At 49.8% G+C, this 20870-nt stretch overlaps 7 protein-coding genes across 7 annotated transcripts; 3 read left to right on the forward strand and 4 right to left on the reverse strand.

The window, feature by feature from the left end:
* Positions 1 to 541: 541 nt before the first annotated feature.
* N7506_006298 (uncharacterized protein) lies at positions 542 to 1930 on the reverse strand (the record flags this gene model as incomplete). The annotated part of the gene is made up of 3 exons (XM_056955591.1): positions 542 to 1487; positions 1590 to 1693; positions 1751 to 1930. 3 exons carry the CDS (start codon positions 1928 to 1930, stop codon positions 542 to 544), a joined length of 1230 nt encoding a protein of 409 aa, XP_056809925.1.
* A 519-nt stretch (positions 1931 to 2449) lies between these two features.
* On the forward strand, positions 2450 to 3140 carry N7506_006299 (uncharacterized protein; the record flags this gene model as incomplete). The annotated part of the gene is made up of 2 exons (XM_056955592.1): positions 2450 to 2969; positions 3028 to 3140. The coding sequence occupies 2 exons, from the start codon at positions 2450 to 2452 to the stop codon at positions 3138 to 3140; spliced, it is 633 nt and encodes a 210-aa protein (XP_056809926.1).
* Positions 3141 to 5189: 2049 nt separating this feature from the next.
* On the forward strand, positions 5190 to 6904 carry N7506_006300 (uncharacterized protein; the record flags this gene model as incomplete). The annotated part of the gene is given in 6 exon segments (XM_056955593.1): positions 5190 to 5624; positions 5678 to 5777; positions 5799 to 5901; positions 5954 to 6638; positions 6650 to 6715; positions 6770 to 6904. The coding sequence occupies 6 exon segments, from the start codon at positions 5190 to 5192 to the stop codon at positions 6902 to 6904; spliced, it is 1524 nt and encodes a 507-aa protein (XP_056809927.1).
* A 626-nt stretch (positions 6905 to 7530) lies between these two features.
* N7506_006301 (uncharacterized protein) lies at positions 7531 to 8919 on the forward strand (the record flags this gene model as incomplete). Its single annotated transcript, XM_056955594.1, has 3 exons — positions 7531 to 7806; positions 7862 to 8448; positions 8520 to 8919. 3 exons carry the CDS (start codon positions 7531 to 7533, stop codon positions 8917 to 8919), a joined length of 1263 nt encoding a protein of 420 aa, XP_056809928.1.
* A 333-nt stretch (positions 8920 to 9252) lies between these two features.
* Positions 9253 to 11181, reverse strand: N7506_006302 (beta-tubulin; the record flags this gene model as incomplete). Its single annotated transcript, XM_056955595.1, has 9 exons — positions 9253 to 9380; positions 9448 to 9632; positions 9683 to 10141; positions 10195 to 10650; positions 10716 to 10770; positions 10826 to 10867; positions 10944 to 10969; positions 11048 to 11071; positions 11170 to 11181. 9 exons carry the CDS (start codon positions 11179 to 11181, stop codon positions 9347 to 9349), a joined length of 1293 nt encoding a protein of 430 aa, XP_056809929.1. The 3' UTR covers positions 9253 to 9346.
* Positions 11182 to 11568: 387 nt separating this feature from the next.
* N7506_006303 (U2 snRNP complex subunit CUS2) lies at positions 11569 to 13244 on the reverse strand (the record flags this gene model as incomplete). The annotated part of the gene is made up of 6 exons (XM_056955596.1): positions 11569 to 11742; positions 11797 to 11952; positions 12033 to 12141; positions 12198 to 12604; positions 12677 to 12784; positions 12885 to 13244. The coding sequence occupies 6 exons, from the start codon at positions 13242 to 13244 to the stop codon at positions 11569 to 11571; spliced, it is 1314 nt and encodes a 437-aa protein (XP_056809930.1).
* Positions 13245 to 14948: 1704 nt separating this feature from the next.
* On the reverse strand, positions 14949 to 19045 carry sskB (uncharacterized protein; the record flags this gene model as incomplete). Its single annotated transcript, XM_056955597.1, has 2 exons — positions 14949 to 17238; positions 17292 to 19045. The coding sequence occupies 2 exons, from the start codon at positions 19043 to 19045 to the stop codon at positions 14949 to 14951; spliced, it is 4044 nt and encodes a 1347-aa protein (XP_056809931.1).
* Positions 19046 to 20870: the final 1825 nt, after the last annotated feature.

Genomic DNA, 20870 nt, shown 5'->3' on the forward strand with positions numbered 1-20870 from the left:
CCCTCTTGTTGTTGCAAATGTGCAACCACTGACGTAGTATGATAATGGTCATTCTGTGTTGGGGCCGGTAGTCAAGCTCAGGTCCAAAGATTCAGTGGGTTAGGGTATCAAACAGGGGTACATCCTTAGCTTAGAGTAATACATACAAACAGAAGTACCAAACAGAAGTGTCAGTCAAATGGCCAAATAAGGGCTGCCTCACATAACAAATACCAGCTGGGTGAGGTGTCGCATGTCCTGATTTAGCGCCAGCTTAATCCCAAAGGGCCCAATCCTCTCCATCTGTTGGGTCAGTTTCCTTCCTTCCCGAAGTACTGGGTTTGAATCCTAGTCCCGATGTCCAGCTGAATTTGTTACTCTTTTTTTTGCTTCATTCTTTTCTATTTGCTCATACACTGTGACAGGTGGTGTGTCAATAAGTGACGTATCACTGGGACTGTACAATCTCGGCCCCGAGCAAACCAGAAGCCAATGATCTGAATGAGTGATCTCAAAACAGGTGAGAATTGACAGTTTCTAGTCACATTGGAAGTTTGAATCTCTACCAGGCTCTCATCCCACATCCAGGACCTCGTACCCATACATCCACAATCTTAGAGGCCTCGGGATCAGTATCAGAGTCCACGACAAAGTACCAACCATAGTAAGCACCAGTCACACATGCATGGTTAGGATGAACTTTGACGACCTGTCCAATACTGAGCGGGAGGTTTGCCTGAGACTCATCGTTCCAAGTCACAATCGCATGCTCCTGGCTGATCCGTGCAAGTATTAATTTTTGAGAAGATTCCTGCTTCCCAAGTCGCCAAGGTGAAACCACACCCCAGCCAGGGTAGCTCGCACATGGCTCTCGGCCCAAAGCAAGCGTTCCTGCAGCCACAAGTGCCTCGGGCTTCTCGCGCTCACTGTCATTATAGACACTGCATACTTCGGCAAGAACTGAGATAGCAATCTCATTCTCTAGGCTTCCAGATGCGGCACTGGCATGGGTCGAGAACTGTTGCATATCCAAAATAGGGTATACACCGGCATGAAGTTCAACATTCGTTTCGCTGAGGAGAGTCTTCAACTCCTGTGCTTCCATACAGGAGGAGTTGCTCAGCATTAAATTCTGAGAGGAGACCACCTGGGGAGTGGCACCCACACTGATCACCAATTCCCTCTTGGGGAGGAGATGCAAGTTCTTCTGGAGGGCATCTTTGCATCCTCGGATCTCACTGATGAGATGGCCCATGGCCTGCTCTGGCGTTGTGCCGCTATAACTCAAGCTGCTGTGAGAATATAATCCAAGAATATTCGCCTTGCCTGATTGCTCCGCGGCAACAAGTTTCTCTAACAACCCGTTCTTGTTGAGAGAAATTGGGGGCAAGCCGGCGCGGTGGTAGCCTGTATCAACTTTGACAAAGACGCAGACTGGGACACCTGCCAAGGAAGACAATTGTTCCATGAAGGGCACTTGATCCGGGTGGTCGATCATAACCGATATGCTGTTTTTGCCCAGTTGGCGAGCAGCTTTGGCCAGATGCGGAACCTGAGATGGGACGAGAGGAATCCCGTAGAGGATGTTGATGCTCCTTCCTTCCCTTTACAACTCCAGAAGAAGAGGGATCATCATATCAATCTCCAGGGTGGTGGAAGCTATGAAGTTGGCTTCTTTGATGTCGCCAATTTGGAGCTTGGCGATCTCCGGAGTCTTTTCATGTCAGCAAAGTGAAACCAATTCGACGGCGACAAAATAAACCAGCTGTACCTTATGAGACTTGATGTGAGCTCTGAACCCCACGTTCAGCTTGTTGATCGTGTCTAGCATGGTCCCACAGTGGCGTCGAATCAGACCGACATCGAGGACAGCAGCGGGCTTGGGCACATCGCCGACATCTTTGCCGATGTAGAACTGTCGGAGATCGTTTTGGGAGGGATTCGAAGCCATGACTGAGGAATTGATGAAGGTAACAGCTGGCGATGAGTTGGTATTTTGTAAGTTGTCGTTCCAGCGCACCTCATTGGGAAACCGGTGGGGCGGGGGTTTACAAGTCCGGAGGCCACGCCCGCGGGCCGCGGCCTTGAAGCTGTGGACTTCATTCTTCCAATATCTTTGACTTCATTTCAGCGATGCTCTGCAACTTCGCAACATGAAACTTCAATCCTCTAGGCTATAGGTTATTCGGGATGGAGATTCCTGATGAGACGTGCTCTGATAAAGCACAGGCAGTAACTATTAGGTAGACATGCGATGAGGATGTATTTCTATCTCTTACCAAGGCATCGATCGAAGAAATGAAATATCTCGCAGCTTAGAGCTTAGACTTGTTTCCCTCCGTTCAGCCAAATCTTTCCAATTGCTCTTCTGAGTTTCCCCGAATGTCTTCAACTTCAACCTCTTCACTTCTTCACCTTCTTGACTTCCTTCTCTCCAGTCTCCATCTCTCGCTCCAACCCGGAAATCACCATGCCTTCCAAGACCCCACGTGCAAAGGCATCCAGCTGTGCGCTGGTGGCCCAAAACCTCAAGTTATACGACTGCCTGATGAAAGTCACCGACTTTGACTCCACCAAGTCATCCATTTTCTGGCTCAGTGGTTACCTGAGAAAACCAAATGGTCTTCAAAAAGATGGCACTCTTGACTGTGCCGAGCTGAGCTACCCAAAGTTCGTTCGCGATCTTGAAACGCACTTCGACTTCGATCCCGATACCCATGAGCTTCAGTGGCACGACAACATGTCTGGGTCCCAGCCTAAGCTGGAGGCAAGCAGCAATAGCGACGATGGCAGCCAGAGCATCGAGCCTTGGATTGTTGAGACCCACAACAGCTGGGTAGCTGCGCTCATGATTATGCAAGCGACCAATTCTTCATCCAACTTGCAAGCTTCGAGCGTTTCTGAAGTATCCTCTGCTACTACCGCTGGCTCCTCGGTCCTAGGTGATGCTGCCACGGCCGCGCCGGTATTCGTGATTTGCAAGAAAGATTGTACGTCTCGAAACCCTTGTTCAAAGAATCAAGTTCACTGATGGTTATATTGGTATAGCAAACTACTCGGATACCGAAAGCGAGGTCTCCGATACCACCACAGACTCGAGCGGGACCAGCGATGCCGCCACAGATGAGAATGAGGCCAGCGATACCACTGAAAAGCAGTAGATGGTACGAAACGAGAACATCTACAGTGAGCGGCGGTGAGCACTGGAGCGAGGATGAAGCACTGCGCACATAGCTGCTATCGAATTTCGAAAGATAATGCCTGGTTTGGCGAATATTATGATATGAGGGGCTGGTCACAGGGAGATCAAAATGGATCAAAATGGTGGGCACGCCGAATTCAACAGTGGAAGTATTTGGTGAATTTTCAGGAGGATACCCATGGCACCCATCTATCTGCGCAGCTTTGGAAGCACTGGGTCTTTCTATATTCTTAGTTATCGAAATTCTTAACAAAATGACACCCTTTTCAAAAAACCTGAGATTTGTACAAGCTGTAGAGGTAGATATTGATCGCAATGGCAATGACATGTGTTCAGGAATTAAGGCAGTACTTCTGGAGATTGACTGATGATCTTTAACGTAACATCATGCTTTGTGATACACCACCGAGGCATCCACCTGAGTATACCAAGGCTCAGCTCTGGGTTTTGCCACGACTGTCGGATATGGGGATAAAGCTAAGGGATGCACATAGCAGATAAGCATACTTCGACCAAGCTACCAAAGGATATACGTCACATGTACTGTGCAATAGATTGTCACTAGCTCATAGTAAGCAACAAGTTTGACGAAAGGTCTTGGATTGAAGCTACATACAAAGACTGTATACATTTTCCTTGACCCGCGTCGTGGGTTCCGGCTTGTGGGTCAAGGGGGACGTAGGAAAAGCTTGGCTTTCATCGATATAGACAAGGCTACACTAATTACGTGAGACCGACACATAATTGGAGCTTCAGTCATGTTGCTGCTATCGGTCGCGAGTACGAAAAGCATTGTACAGAACGAGAGCTCGGGGAAGTCGAGTCATCCCGAGGCCCCAGGAGCTTCCAAGGTCGTATGTAGTATGCACATAGGGCAAAACATCTTTTGATAAATTCCCGAGATCCCCTTATGATTTACCAATCAGATGGCCGCGGGTGGATATCTTAATCAAGATGCCGAGGACAACCAATGCTAGAATATTTGCAGCCCTCGCAAAATTATGCACAATGGAAGAAGCCTTTATGAACAGTATTTGGCTAAGATGATCCCTCCATCTAGAAATTCTTTCCAAAGCCATCAAGATGGGAGACTTACCGTGATGAAGGCACAATATCTACAGAAAGCATACGTGTTGGGCCTGTCACAGGAAGTGACCAAAAGACCTTTTTTCCCGGAACCAATTCAACAGAGCTCAAGGTGATCACCCTCTTTACACTCGACCTTTATCCATAACATCTGACTGTCCCATAGGATCAAGAGCTAGAACCCCTTGCATCGACCGCATTCCAGAACATGCATATTCGGAGCTTTCCAGTATGCCACTTGCCCCATTTGGAAGCTAGGTGCAGATCGGAGGGAACAGGTGAGCCTTTCCGCGTCTTCTCATACATAACTCTAGGAAAAGGTGCCCTGGCAGTATTCCTATCCTTGATACTATCATAAGGGATCTCACACGACCTCGAAAGTATGTGCTGGGGTGTTGTGGAGACGCTAAATGAATAATGATGCTCCCCCTCAGTATACTGGACAAAGCTTTCATAGCTTATTCACTCCCCACAAAAGGATATGCGATCTACACTCGGCAGCCCTTATGCAATTCCTAAGCTCATCATTGGTTACCGTCCAATGTCTTCGGGTTAAGTGCCTTGATCGCTGTGGAATGCGGGCAACCAGTTTACCATAGGTTTGTTACACTGTACATTGTACAGCGGACACCATCTCGCTAGGTAGACAGGGGGATTTCAAAGACCACCTCTTTTACAGTGGTGCACTGACCCTGGATGATTGTTCCTTATATCTATCATGCCATAGCTCCTCATTCCCTCCGAGGGTGTTGTTGACTAACGGTTCGTTTCTCTTATCTACTCAGAGACCTTTGTATATCTGAAATTACGAAATCCAGTATATACTTTGACAAACAATCACAGCTTCTCCAAATCTTGGGACGAATCTACGGTCATCGAGAAGTACATATCAACGGCCGCTCCAGCTTGAGGTCATCCGAGGATGAGCTCCACCGACATTGAAAAGGCCCACGGCTCTCCCTCCACCAACACTACCGATCATTTCGACCTCGACAAGACAGAATCTACGAGCAGTTCCGAGGCGTCTGATCTTGCGAAGCCTGTCCCAAGCCCAGCACCCCAGTCAAAATGGCAACGATGCCTTGCCGGTTTAACCAGTGGAGAAAATGGAGGCATTGTGCGCATTCACCCCGAAGAGCGAGAGCCTGTCACATCATCAACCACGCTTCATATGTTTCTCATGTGGTTCAGCATGACACTAGCCACTAATAACATTGTTGTGGGCTCGATGGGCACACTTGTGCTCGGGTTGAGCTTCAAGGACGCAGCTCTATGTGGCATTTTTGGGTGTTTAATTGGCACATCTGTGATAGGCTATATCAGTACATATGGCCCAAAGAGTGGAATCAGAACCTTGGTAGGTCCGGTTACTGATGGAAAAGTTTGGACTGTTACTAACGGATACTGTAGATCACTGCTCGGTATTCTATGGGCTATTACCCTAGCAAATTCTGCTGCCTCCTCAACCTCTTCACCAATATCGGATACAGCATGGTTAACAGCGTGGTTGGTGGCCAGATTCTTTCTGCAGTGTCTGGAGGCCATCTTTCGGTGTTGGTAGGCATTACCATTGTCGCAGTGAGCAGCTGGGCCATGGCCCTATTCGGCATGAAGATTTTCCAATTATACGAGCGGTAAGTCCTCGAGCCATATAATCGCATAGATCATACTGATTGAAATAATCAGAGTGGCTTGGCTGCCCCAGCTTCTAGTACTTTGTATCATGATTGGCTCGGCAGGGCCTCACTTCAACTTCAGCGACGTGGTATCCGACAATCCACAGCACCTCGCCGCGAAACGGATTACTTTCATTTCCTTGACTTTTTCAATTGGTCTTGCCTGGGCTCCACTCGCTTCCGACTACTATGTGTACTACCCTTCAGATCTCAAAAGCTGGCGGACCTTTCTGGTGACAATGATCGCTTCTCTGCAGGCCATGTCCCTTACTCTGATAATGGGAATTGGACTCGGAAGCATTCTTGCCAGCTCAGCTTATTATGCTGAAAAGTATGGCACCAGCCCGGGAGGCATGTTGATGACAGCGTACGACTCGCTTGGTGGATTCGGGAAATTCTGCGCCGTTATCAATGTTCTCTCCATGGTTGCTAACAATACCCCGGGTTCGTACTCCATGGGTTTGAACTTACAAATGCTCGGCGGTGCCTTTGGAAAGGTCCCGCGGCCAGTTTTCACAACCCTCGTTACCGTCATATATGCGGCGTGTGCGATGGGAGGCCGAGACTCGCTATATGAGGTCTTCCAGAGTTTCCTACCCTTGATCGGATACTGGACGATAATGTTCGTTGTCATTGTCTTGGAAGAAGACGCCTTCTTCCGGCAAACTGGGGGTATATCTGGTCCGATTGGGACTGTCGGTCCAAGCTCCCCATGGGACTCGCAGCAGGAGCATCTTTTTTGATCGGCTGGGCAGGTGCAGTTGTCGGCATGGTAAGTCTTCTTGGTCCCCTGGTTGCCCCCTGGATACTGAATGCATAATCACAGTCCCAAACATTCTATACAGGCCCCATTTCTGAAATGGCTGGCGGCGGCGAGCTGGGTCTTTGGCTAGGTGCAGGCTTTACGGCGGTATCATTCCCACTGTTGCGAGTGCTGGAGCTCCGCTTCATTGGCCGGTAAATAAGGTGCATATCCACGATGTACCATAACCTTAGAACCGACCCGTGGACGTCGTATATGATGGTGTGGCGTGGCCTCATGCCCTAGTGATGGATATGATGTAGAGTTGGAATGCAGGTATATAAAAATGCTCCGAGGACTGTAAAGGTAACTGTACCTGTCATTATTTTCACAATGTCATTTACACACCGAGACATGATAGGTTATCCACTTACAATGATACATGCCTTTGTCTCCGGCACAAATAACTGGGATCAGATCCTTGCTGTTATTGCTCGCACCTGCATCGACCCCTGTACACTTCGACAGGCGTAGCAGGGGGGCGTCGCGCGTATACCCGAGGACCACGGCCCGCGGGGATGCCCCCTCCACTCGGGACGTAGTAGATCCGTGACACAAGCCGACAATGTCACAATATTGGAAGATTGTAACACCGCATAATTGAAGGTGCGTGGTGATTGGTGCGTTGTGGCTGAAATTCTGCAGTCGAGACTAGTGGGAAAAGCGGGAAGACACTTTATAATCCTCCTGCTGGCATTGGCCCGCCACAACTTCTACACAACATTTTAAAACCTTGGAACCCGTGGATCTCCATTTTGCGGGGGGTTCCACATACTCCCATCGCAATGAATGACACCTGGTCAATGATCTCGGAGGCGGGCAATACCATCAGGGGCCCGCAGCTACTCCCCTACGCCGCCGGCCTGCTGCTCGCCTGGCCAGTGATAACAATCAGTCTACGCTTCCAACGACTGCGTCAAATGCACAAGAAATATGACTATCCGACACGAGAATCGATGGCCACAATGACCGATGACGACGCATTCAACATCCAGAAAAATGTGGCGCAGCTCGAGTTCCCATTCATGTTTACTAAGAGCCTGCAATTTGCCTTGTTCAGGGTAAAGAAATTCCAAGCCCTGAGATATTGAAAATTACCATCTAACTGGAAGAAAGACATACGGTATCCCGTCAATCTCCACCCTCCTTACAAAAACCAGCCAGTTCTCCAACCCGGAGACCTCCTTGAAGCGCTACGCAGACACTGTCGCTCTCGTGCAGGAGATGGTCGGCAACGACCCTACCTCTCAAAGGGCTTACCAAGGTTTCGCTCGCACTCGCTACCTGCACAGCGGGTACAGAGACTCCGGCAAGATTCTTGATGACGATATGCTATACACGCTGGCGCTATTTGCACTCCAGCCCATTCGATTCATCGAAAAGTATGAATGGAGGTCTCTCAGTGAGATGGAGAAGTGTGCCATTGGTACTTTCTGGAAGAGTGCTGGTGACGCTCTAGACATCAGCTATGAGAAATTACCATCGGGCAAGTCTGGTTTCACTGATGGTATCCAATGGCTTGACGAAATCGATGCCTGGAGTGAAGAGTATGAGCAGAGATGCATGGTTCCCCACCAGAAGAATCGTGAGACGGCTGATCAGACAACTGAGGTACTGCTTTACATGCTGCCGAAGGCGCTGCACCCCTTTGGTTTGCAATTTGTCTCGTATATGATGGACTCCAGGTTACGGAAGGCGATGTAGTAAGTATTTCACCTGTGATCGCGACCATCTGGCTTCACTTCCATGTTTTCCTCGCTAACATGTCTCAAAGCTACGAGCCACCAACTGCATTCCACAGCGCGATCTTCTCGGTCCTGCTCACCACCCGCAGGTTCGTTCTCCGCTACCTGGCGCCACCGCGTCCGTACTCCCTTCGCTATGTCTCTTTTACGGAAAAAGCCGACAAAAATGGGCGGTTCTATTTCAAGGAGTGGGATGCGGCGCCATACTATGTCAAGCCCACGTTTTGGAACCGCTGGGGTCCGACTGCTTGGCTGACCTGGGCTTTGGGACGGCCTGTGCCTGGTGATGAGGGAGAAAAGTATTTCCCTAATGGGTATGATATCACGAATCTTGGGCCGAAGGCTTTCGAGGGGAAGGGAGGGAAGAAATTGGATGAGACGTTGGAAGAGTTGAAGGGGTATCGGACTGGGAAATGCCCGTTCCACTAGGTGGTAGAGATCGTTACATGAGGGCTCAAGATACGTAAAGCATGTACGAAACTGAACCTCGAATCAAAATCAAAAGCTCATTTTCGAGATACCGCGTCTGAGAATTGCTTAGACATACACAGCGACGTGTTGGAGTTGGTCGGGGACCCGCGGACACTCCCAAATATTATATCCTGTATTTAGAACACTACGATGTATGCAGCTTGAAGCCGGGAAGTTGTCTCGTCAATTGCTTTTCCAATATGTGCTATTCTGGAGGGGTCGAACAAATCACCCAAGCCAAGCAGGAAAATAGACAAAAAAAGTGGTAAATTAGTTGCGCTCAAACAAATTGGTTCAGGGCTTGAGCCCAAAAAGCCGGTCCGAATGGTAGAGAATGTAGGCTGGACAAGGGTATTACTTTGAACAAATCTCAAAGAAGATTTACTTAAACCTCCTCGTCAACAATGTCCTCAGCGAGGCTAAAAATAAGGGAAAAAATGTCGTTAGTCGTCGTATTCGTAATTCGGGGAGTTGGGGAATCCTTACTACTCCTCCTCGCCCTCGGAGACGGAGGCCTCCTGGTACTGCTGGTACTCGGAGACAAGGTCGTTCATGTTGCTCTCAGCCTCAGTGAACTCCATCTCGTCCATACCCTCACCAGTGTACCAGTGCAAGAAAGCCTTGCGACGGAACATAGCAGTGAACTGGTCACCGACACGCTTGAAGAGCTCCTGGATGGAGGTGGAGTTTCCGACGAAGGTGGAAGACATCTTGAGGCCACGGGGGGAACGGAGCAAAGAGCGGTCTGGACGTTGTTGGGGATCCACTCGACGAAGTAGCTCTGGTTCTTGTTCTGGACGTTGCGCATCTGGTCCTCAACCTCCTTCATGGAGACCTTACCGCGGAAGAGAGCGGAGCAAGTGAGGTAACGACCGTTACGGAAGTCAGAAGCAGCCATCATGTTCTTGGGGTCGAACATCTGCTGGGTGAGCTCGGGAACGCTGACCTGGCGGTACTGGTGGCCACCGCGGCTGGTGAGGGGAGCGAATCCGACCATGAAGAAGTGCAGACGAGGGAAGGGAACCATGTTGACGGCAAGCTTGCGAAGATCGGAGTTGAGCTGACCGGGGAAACGGAGGGAGGTGGTCACACCGGACATGACGGCGGAGACCAGGTGGTTGAGGTCACCGTAAGAGGGCTGGGAGAGCTTGAGGGTACGCATGCAGATATCGTACAGAGCCTGGGTATTGTTAGTACTTCACATGTCCCGATTGCAAGCCCGTAATTTCATACCTCGTTATCGATACAGAAGGTCTCGTCGGAGTGCTCAACCAGCTGGTGAACGGAGAGAGTGGCGTTGTAGGGCTCGACAACGGTGTCGGAGACCTTGGGGGAGGGAACAACGGAGAAAGTGGCCATCATGCGGTCGGGGAACTCCTCGCGGATCTTGGAGATCAGGAGTGTACCCATACCGGCACCGGTACCACCACCGAGGGAGTGGGTGATCTGGAAACCCTGGAGGCAGTCGCAAGCCTCAGCCTCGCGGCGGACAACATCGATGACCTGGTCGACGAGCTCGGCACCCTCGGTGTAGTGACCCTTAGCCCAGTTGTTACCAGCACCGGATTGACCGAAGACGAAGTTGTCGGGGCGGAAAAGCTTGCCGAAGGGACCGGAGCGGACAGCGTCCATGGTACCGGGCTCCAAGTCGACGAGGACGGCACGGGGAACGTACTTGTCACCACTAGCCTGGGCGGTCAAGAATATGAGGTGAGAAAATGCACAACCAGAGTTCTTCACATCATTGTACTCACATGGTTGAAGTAGACGTTCATACGCTCGAGCTGGAGGTCGGAGGTGCCATTGTACCTAACAAGATCTCAGACCCAATACACGCGTAATTCGAACACAGTCGTCCACTTACTGTCCATCGCCATCGAGACCGTGCTCGCCGGAGATAGTTTGCCTTTGAGCCAGTTAGCAAATTGTCAATTGATACCCAGCCATAGCGGGAAAAGAAAAAGACATGGTGCGATACATACCAGAAAGCGGCACCGATTTGGTTACCCTATTTCAGCCCAATTTAGTTCCATGATCAAGAATGTTTCCAAGAATGTTCCATCAATGTCATTGACATCCAACTTACACACTGTCCGGTTTGGAGGTGAACCTGGAGAAACGAATTGGTTAGCAAAAGTTCTCTGTTTAGAGTGGGGTCGTTCAGGGGCCTCATGAAAACAAAGACGCGTCTGGGGGAAGTAAACATACAATCTCACGCATTTTGAAGGTAGAGGTCGAAAGGGGATGAAGGTGAGAAAAAGATTATAGACCGGCAACAGTCAAAGAGGATGGGAAGAAGAGAAAGAGTCGGAGACAGTTGAGCGGTGTGTGTGGGATCAACAAGTCAACAACTGAACTTCAGGGGGGAAGGCCCGATTGGGTATAGCCGCATCACGGGACTTGCGGAGGTACGAACCACACTTCTACAGCGCGTCACTTGTTTACTTTGTACAAAGGATTTATGCTTTCGATTTATTTTGATTTTTTTGGTCATTTATCGGCTTCAATGCCCTAGTTATGGGTATAGGGGCAATTGCCCCTGGTTCGTCACTTCAGTGTCCTCGCACTCTGGAGTCACTTTCAAGTCAGATTCCAGCGACCCGTGCCTCACTCGGCCTTTTTGTCGCCGCCCTCCAGCCAGTTGCCGAAGCGCTCGAGGCGCTTCTTCTCCTCCTCATCATCCGAGGAGTCATCCCGGCGGGTCGACTTCCGGAATCGCTCCCGGGTCTCGGAGACGTATGCCTCGACGGCGGTTCCCCCGAACATCCGTCCGTGCATTTTCTATCAGATAGTTAGTGAATTGAGTTTCAATTGATAATCAAATTGGCTTCATACCCGCACGCAGAGGCGTGCAGCCACCGGATCCTTGAATCGCACGGTGACCACGCCTTCCGGCTCTTCGTCATAGAGCACGACGTTGGTGACTTCGCCAATCTTGGCGCACTCGTCACGAATATCCTCCTTGATGTCCAAGATGGCTGCAGGATCGTCCTGTGTATTGTGTTAGAGACTTGTCCAGACCCCAGATGGTGTCAATGGGGAGCTGGAGTTGGCGGGGTGGTTTAACAAACCTCCAGTTCCTTCAAGGTGAACATGTGCTTGAGGATAACGATCTTGTCAAGCTTGGTCGGCTTCTTGGTGACGGGCTTGACGTCGTCATCGTCCCAGTCGGTGAGTTTGCTAGCACGGCCGAGTCAGCGTGGGAAGAAAGCACCTTGCTGAATTCGTGAACCTACCTATTCAGGCGCTTGGTGCGCTCCTTAATCTTCTCCTGGTCCTTCTTGCTGCGCTGGGGTCTGTTCGCGGGCTCCGGCTGGGTTGCCTTGTAGGAGTAGTCGGCGACCTCAACGAGCATCGGGCCACCGGGGGCGGTCACACCAAAACGGAAATCGGTCTCGTCAAGCATCTCAATCGCCAAGCTGACGGATTCGGGACGGAAGTAAACAACCAGTGCCTCGCCTTTGAAGTTGCCCTCGGCGTCGTGGTACATCTTGATCTTAGCGTCACCACTGTCGATCTCCTCTGCAATAACTCCATATTTGGCGAAAAGATCGCGAATCTCCTCCTTTGTGGCATCGAGGGGAATCCGGGTCACCCACACAGCGGTATTCTCGCGGGGCTTTGGGGCTTCGGGCTCTTCGACCTAGAGAGAGAGAAAAAGACAAGATCAGCGCTGTTGCTGTTGCTGTCGCATTTGTCGCATCGCAATTCATACCTCAGCAATCTTGCGCTTGCGGTCACGAGGGTGGGTGGCATCATCATTCTCGTCGTAATCCTTGGGGATGTAGGCAGACTGTTGCATGCGGATCAACTCCGGGTCGACCTGGAATCGCAAATCATGTTAGCACAAGAGCTAAACAATCGCGCTTGGACAATTTGCTAGCCACAAAACAATACGCGTCAATGTTTGCACGATTGCTTACATCCAAGATCCAACGCTTCAGGGTTGTATCAAACTTGAGTTCTTCGCCATCTTCTCTCTCCAGGATCCAGGCGTTGTCAAGCTGTGACCACGAAATGCGCGGGTCTTCAGCAAACTTGGCAGGGTCTGTGGGTGGGCGACCCTCCAGAGGAGCATCCGGTCCAGGGACCGCGTTCTCGTCGGCGGCGGACGACATCAGAAGGTTGATGGGGCTAGGAAGCTTGCGCTTCGGCTTGAGAGTGGTTGGGTGGGGCGCGGATGGCAGAGGTTCCGCGGAGCCCTGCTTCGGCGAATCAGGCGCGAGACCCGCTTTCGCGCGCCACACAGCCCGATAGGCGTCAAACGCGTCTTGCATACTCATGTTTTCAGATGAAACGATGCCAGACGATCAGAAAAAAATCAGATAGTGTGCTGGCGAGCGAGATTGATTTCTCGATTGCGCGGGTCAGGTTTGCGACGATTACAGCTTTCGAGAGCTCCCAACGCTGGGGAAACCACATCGTGGGGCTTTCTCGACGACATAAGCGACGACATCATCCTCGAACAGAATAGTTCCAAGCATATGATCGTGGACCCTTCCCTCCCAAGGCTGGCCGATGGGGGACTGTCAGTATGCTTAAGATGATCCCTAGCTTAGATGCCCAAGAACAATGATGCGGAGGACGTCCCAACTACGGAGTTCTTCACGGACTATACAGGAACCCACACCTTTGTAGACTACTTGTATACATGGTTTGCTCTCACATCCTCCTTCGCAGTATACGACAGACACACAGGACCCCTCATCATCCCACTCACAGTCGCAACCTCCCCTCAACATCTGATCTTTTCACCATCATTGCCGCATCACTCCTATAGCAAGTCCTTCCCACCATAGTCTATTAATGCTTCCTAGTCTAAGGCTATGGACTCCAAGGATTCCTTCTTTTCTTGACCTTTCTCTTCTCCTCTTTGTCTCCCCCCCAACCTTTCTATAATCCTTAACTGGCATGATGGATGTGCTTCTTCTTTTCCATTACTCAAGACATACTGTTTTGTTGAAAGACAAGTCGAGAAAATCGAGAACAAAACTAAAAACCCATCACCCACTGTAAAGGCAATGTACATGCTCCGATAAGTATTTTCCCACTCCCAATCTCTCTTGTTCAAGATCCACGGGAATAAGAGAGTTATCTTGTCATGGTTTGTGTAGCATATTCTTGGTTACATCACCACCCTACTGCAGCGGTAACTCAGCGGTAGAGTGTGAGATGTAAGCTGCCTTTGCCACATAAATTGTGAGCATCAACTAATAAACATCTCAGTGCAAATTGAACCAAAGTTAAACCTTTCCGGTTCCTGTAAGATCTTGAAGTCCCGTGTTCGATCCACGGTCGCTGCTTCTGTTTTTTTGTTTTTTTGCACTTTCCCTCTTGCTGGTCTTTGTTCTTCCCTGTAAGATCAGAAAGCGCAGCTAGAAAGAACCTTTTCTATCTAGGTTGGGTATATGAAGCAAGGTTTACTTTTTCACAACTAAGCTCAACTCTGAGAAACTGTGATATGAAGTATCACAACATGGTGGACATGCTACGCTATTCCCCATCCATGGATAGAAACCACCAACGATGCGAGGTAACAAGTTTTAAATTAACCGCTAACTATGTGCTAAGAACAAGTTCAAACCATGAAAAAAGTACATACTAGAATCGACGAACCCAATTCGTTTATATCCGAGTGTCATACAACCAGTAAAGAATGCTCGAGATCCCCACGCCAAACATGAAAATAAACTCACGCGTGCGATGAGATGAATGCAGGATGAACGAATGAGACTGAGCCCGAAATGCGCAAATGAGAATCACAAAGCATGAAAAGAAAAGACATAACCGCAGAAAGATGAGACATCATAACATGGTTTTAGTTGAGGGCGTTAATATAAGAGAGAAAACAAAGTCGAGGGGTATCACATGCGATGTCATTCGAGAATGACGAGATCGAGCGAGTGTGGTGGGAAAGATGAAGATACTTTTATGTCCCAAGAGAATAAATGAGAATGTTGTTGTTGACTTCAACAAATGATGAAAGATCACATGTATGCTGAGTTCTGACGGGTAGCAGTTGCCGAACCAGATCCAGAACTGCTGCTGTAATCGCTTCCGGGTGTTGGGGGTTCCAAGACGACCTGCTGACGGATGGAGACGATCCATTCGTGTTGGAGCAGCTCGGCGGCAGTGGCGCGGCGGGAGGGATCACATTCGAAACAGCGACGTACGAAGTCGATACCCAGATCGCTGAGTTGGTCGCGAGTTGGGAGAGCAGGTTGCTTGCCCTGGGCGATGTTGTACATAATGGCCCATTCGTTGTCCAGTGTGGACCAGGGTCTGCGACCAGTGGCCATTTCAAGGATCACACATCCCAACGACCAGATGTCCACGGCACCTTGCTTGTGAGCTAGATTAGCGGCATCGCCCCGAATAACTTCGGGTGACATGTACATCGGCGTTCCAGTTGTCGTCTTTTGGTTCTTGCCGCGCGCGTTCGCGTCTTTGTTGTTCTGATCCTTGAAGTTGGGATTTGCATGTGTATCTGCAGGGGCAATGGTGCGACCCGAGCGGGCGATGATTTTGGCAGCACCGAAATCAACGTATTTGATCACGCCATTATGATCGAGCAGAATGTTCTCAGGCTTGATATCGCGGTGAACAATGTGGGCTTCATGAAGATATGCTAGACCCTCGAGGAGTTGGAGCGCATAGACCATGATGACCGTTTCGTCTTCGATACGACCGTGCTCCAACAGACTAGCAAGCGAGCCACCTGAACAGTATTCCATGAAGATGTAAACCTTGTCACGGTGGACCTCAATGCCGTGGTAGGAGACAATGTTAGGGTGATCAAGAACTTCAAGCACACCCATCTCGTCCCGAATCTGTTGGGCGATCTTGGGGATGAGTTGAGGGTCCTGCAAGCGGATTTCCTTCACAGCCATCAGGTAGTTGCTGTCCAGATTGATAGCCACATAGACCGATCCAAAGGTACCACCTCCGATGAATTGGCCTTGCTGCCACCTCAGAGTAACATTGGTAGCAGAGGAGGAAAGTACTGTGAGCGACCGGTCCGCCTCATCAGAGCCTTCCAAGACTTTTCCGAGAGCTTGGCGCTTTGCATCTTCTTCAATTCTCCGATCTTCAATCTCGATGACGCGTGCGTGCCAAGTGTCGCGAACGAGTTGCGACGCTTCCTCGTCACTGGTGATTCGACCAGCACCAATCTGTCGTGCTCCATTGCGCTCTTCCATGCGCTTCTCGTTCTTTGCCGCAAGTGATGATCGTGCACCCATGATATCGAAATGAGAAATGAGGAGTGACATGCAGCCCGCAACCTTCAATCGGAAGTCGCTGTACTGCTCTTGGTCCATAGAAAGCAGATGACGACTTGATGTAATCGCCATTGCAAACTCGAGCGCGGCCACGGCCCACTTGAAAGTTTTTCGGTCTGCAGCATCACATTCGTCACAGATGAATGAGACCCAGTCTAGAGACAACTCCACCAAGCGAGCACTGTTCATAGCACGTCTGTTGGCATCGACGTAGTTAGACGAGCGTTTGCCGAACTCCGTTGCGAATGAATAACATGCTTGAATCAGATCATTGTTCTCCCAACTTCGCTCTCGTAGTTGATCTTTGATGATAGCAACACTGTCCATGATGGTCATGGATAGCTTGAAAGAAATTTTCTTGATCTTATTCAACTCAACGTTGACTCGGCCAAGGTTTGCACGTTGTTCAATGACCATGTCGAGCTGTATGCCCGTGAGAACTGTGAGTTCCATGCGAGCATTCTTCAGTCGTTCTTGCATGCCTTCAACTACTAGACGTAGTTTGCCCAACCGAACATCAGTTGGGTGCTCTAAAAAGCCGACTTCCATTACCTTTCCGGCCCACGCAAGAGGCCTTTCAGGTCTGATGGCAAGGACATATGGAATATGCCCATCTTGGGTGGTGTCATCTTCTTTGAATGACGTTGAGAGGATGGCTTGGATGTCGGCAGGTCGGTTCCACAGCGCGTGATGGGCGATCAGATAGACCCCCTTTTGCCCAGAAGATGTGGGGGTGTTGACAAGGAAGTGGTCGGATATCAAAAGGGCCTCGAAGAAATCGTAAGCGACGTCGGCAGTGATGTTGTATTCTGTGGCGTTTTCGAACAATTGACACAAAAATTTGGAGAATCGGTATAGCTTGCGCTGACGAATGCGAGTGGAATCAAGAATGCTCTTGTATCGTTTATCCATATCTTGTACAGTTTCATTAGGTCGCGGAACGAGCTCACGCTCGAAATGAATCATCAGACGCTGCAGTGATCTGGCAGTCAAGGCACTGTTGCTGTGATTAGCGTTTATAGCGTAGCTGGTCTGGATCAAGGGCCTTACCTGAACTGTTCGGCCACTTCAATATCTCCACCCTCTAGACGGCGGCCGATATCGTAAGAGAATCCCCATTCCTGCTCCAGAATTTCGGCTTCTTTGAAAGTGTTCTTATTTGCGTTCAACTTCCAGTTCAAGAGCCGGAAGTAGTATTTCATGGCATCCATAACTGAATTATCAAAATTCTCATCGACACACGGAGGGAGATCCCAGCCAGGCTCGGGCCTTGAGACATCGAGATAGCGGAACTTGATATCAACTGCCACTTTCATAAGAATTTGGAATTGAGAGATCATCTGGTCGATGAGGATGGGAGCTTGCGATGCTGGGTCCTTCATGTTCCTAGCATAAGACAGACGGACACGAATGATCTCCTGGATCAATCGGGAGGGGAAGTTGATCAAAGTCAACAACTCCTCAATGTAAGGGGGTAGATGGCGTGCAGCAAATGCTTCTGCATTTTCGATCAAAGTACTCTTAGCTTTATGCACGACGGCAAGAATACTAAGAAGCATGCCGTCCTTGTCTTGCAACGTCTTTAAACCATCCTCTTTCATGATGCGATCAAGGAAAGAGGAGCCATCTGAGAGATCGTTCTTCGCAGATTTGACTCTAGGTTCGCTGAAGTTGAGGGCCTCGTTTCCCACCCAGCTTTGTAGGACGGCCAGCTCGGTGTTGATGAGAGCTGTGATGTTGTGCCACGCAAAGATAGCGGCGCGGCTGGAAGTGAACTCCTCCGAGGCAACACGGGGGTTTGCGATTTCCATTTCTTTGGATGAAGAGTAAAGGACCTCACACTTCTCAACCTTTTCCACAACGTCTTCGACTTGTTGTCTCGGTGGCTTCCCGATCTCTGTTTCACCCTTGATCTGGAACCCGCAGATATCTTCGATGAGGGGACCGAGATGTGACCGTGCGTCCTCGATGAGTTTGCGTTGTAGAGGAATACTCCGGCCGCATGTTCTCGCCCGAACGCCGATCCAGAGGGCATAACTCTGGGCTGCCGACCGTTTCGATTCTGCAGATCCGTTTAGTCGCATCTTCTCTTGCTTGACCACATCACCCTTCAAGACTGAGGCCAGCATAGAATGCCACTCCAGTCGTTCCTGGTTTTTGGGGTGCCTGAGCTCTTCTGTGGTCGGCAGGTTGTCATCCGGGAGGAAGAGTTGGGTATCGGGGTCATAGGAATCATCTTCGAACGCAACTTCGGATGACGGGGAAGGATCTTCGAGGTCGGCATCGCCATCAATCATACTGTTTGCCTGGGCGTCTTTGAAGTGGTGGTACCAGGCTTGCGGGTTCGCTCGAATTCGTTGGACGTAGGCTTTCTCTTGAGCTCGGTATTGTGCATTTGGATCGCGTCGAGGACCTCGCTTGGCCGATGAGGATCTTTGACGGTCCTCTTGGAGGCTGATGTACTGTGGGGGCCGTCGCTGAGGGGCATACGTATTCGACGGTGTCCTTACTGGGGCGGACGGGCGTTGGAGTCGCGGGTCGCTGGCCATGGCAAGGCCATCGGGAGTTTCGAGGATCGTGGAGGCCCCTACACTAGCTCCGCGCGGTCGCACTGATGGGGTGGTGGTCCATGGGGTAAGGCCAGGCGAATGGGACGGAGGAGAGGAGGTGATCGTAGTGGCAGGTGTTTGGATTTGACCTTCAGTCTCTCCGAAGGTCGAGTTCGTCCTGGGGTATTGGGGAGGGTATTCATCAGAGGATCCCGACCCATCTGAATCAGGACTGGGGATGTCCGGGTGCTCCATGGTGAGTATGCCGTGTGATGATCCGTGAGAGGCCTTGGAGCCTGTAGGATGACCTTGATAGGGGCCGTGTGGCGGTGCAGTGTGGCGGAAAACGGTTGTACCGGATGCTCCCCCACCCAATGACCTTCGCTCGTTCAATTGCTGTCCTCCATTTATATTAAGTCCAGGTTTATGCGCGTTGTCACCTGTTTGTTGTATTCATTAAGTTTGGTGGAATTACAACCGGCTACATCCATGTTCAAACCAGCTATTTGACTGGGAACATGTGTTCCAGGTGTTTCAGGCAGTAGAGTTCTCACAATCAAGTTTTGAAATTTTGCCCTGGAATCTTGTCATTGCTCCCGAGGTCATCTTCAACCGTGGAATCCCTGTAATGAGGTAGTCCGTGCACCTGCTTTGCTCACTTTTCCCGTGTCTTAGCATCTTACGTGGCTAAAAATGTAGTAGCTACAAGATCTAGCTAGCTACTTTCTCTTACTGCGGCTCGAGGACTTACTAAGAGCTCATGCCAGCCCTGGAGATTATGGTAACAACTTCATACCGTATCCCGCCATACATACCACCATATGTGTTTTACTATTCGAAAAAAAAAAAAAAGAACACGAGATGGACGGGTTATTCCCAATCACGATTTGTAGTAGAACAATAACTAGGCTTTTACCAGTTTTAGGTTATCATCTATATCCCAAAGCAAGCTTTCAACATCCATACATAAATGAAAATCCGAATTTCAGTGCAAAGAGGCACAAAGATCATGCATTTCCAAGGTTCATGTGCCAAACACCTCAACCGGCTCGGGCTCGAAAACTGAAGAAAAGCAAACATGTGTATCAAGTTTACGACAAGACGAACTACGCAGATGGTGATTCCAAGGTTTCCCCGAAGATTTTTCAATAGTCGCCTCAAGGCTGAAATCGAATGATGGGAAGTTATTCTGCACTTTCAACCATGAACTTGGCGAGCAGCCTTGGAAGTCACACATGTCACACGTAGCCTTGGAGGCGCCACCGATCGACAAACACGTCCTGTCATGTGCCGTGCTATGCGCACCACCGAGAGATCTGCTATCTTGAACCTCAAAACTATTCACCCCTGACTAGAGTCGCTTTGCATATTTCTGATCGCCATGCAAGTCCACATCTGGCAATACATCGTTGACGATGAACGGCGTCGATCAGTGGGTCCGGAGTAAATCGAGGATCCTTTCAGCTGTGCGGAGTACTCCAGGGTTGGGTCAATCTGCAAGGACTGATGATTATACTTTGAATATCTAAATAGCATCAAGTCCCACTTGCTGCCTCGTACGGAGTACTCGATACATAGACTCTGTGTCAATCGATCCAAGTGCTGTTTACACCATCGCCTTGGAATTTGTCTACCAAATCCTGCATCCATATAATAAAAAGAACCTCGCCAATACTCCGTATGCAAGAAATATGTAGCCCGAGGGAGGGACGTCAAGGCGCATTGCTTAGGAGCCCACGTTGCTACTATACTATGCATAGAAAACTTGTCACGATGCTCCATTGATCACAGAAACAGACTTGTGACTTAGCTAGTTTTGCCAAAAGCATCCATGAATAAATCAGGTACTGTTTAACTAGCGACAGTTCAAGCCAAAAGACCAATAGTGCACTGAGTATGCAGATACATCACCAGATCTATCCAGGTATTTCCTACTCCATACGTTCGAGCAAGTAGAGTTCGCCAAGTGATTTTCGGGATGCCGAGTGACTCCCGAGACCCACCAATGGGAGGAAGTTTGCTTATCTGTAGACCTGGCCGCGTGGCGAAGGGTTCCCCCCTGCGTTTTCGTACAAAATCG

The sequence above is a fragment of the Penicillium brevicompactum genome (genome assembly GCF_028827555.1).
Source record: "Penicillium brevicompactum strain IBT 35665 chromosome Unknown utg000005l_segment0_segment0, whole genome shotgun sequence".
NCBI lineage: Eukaryota > Fungi > Ascomycota > Eurotiomycetes > Eurotiales > Aspergillaceae > Penicillium > Penicillium brevicompactum.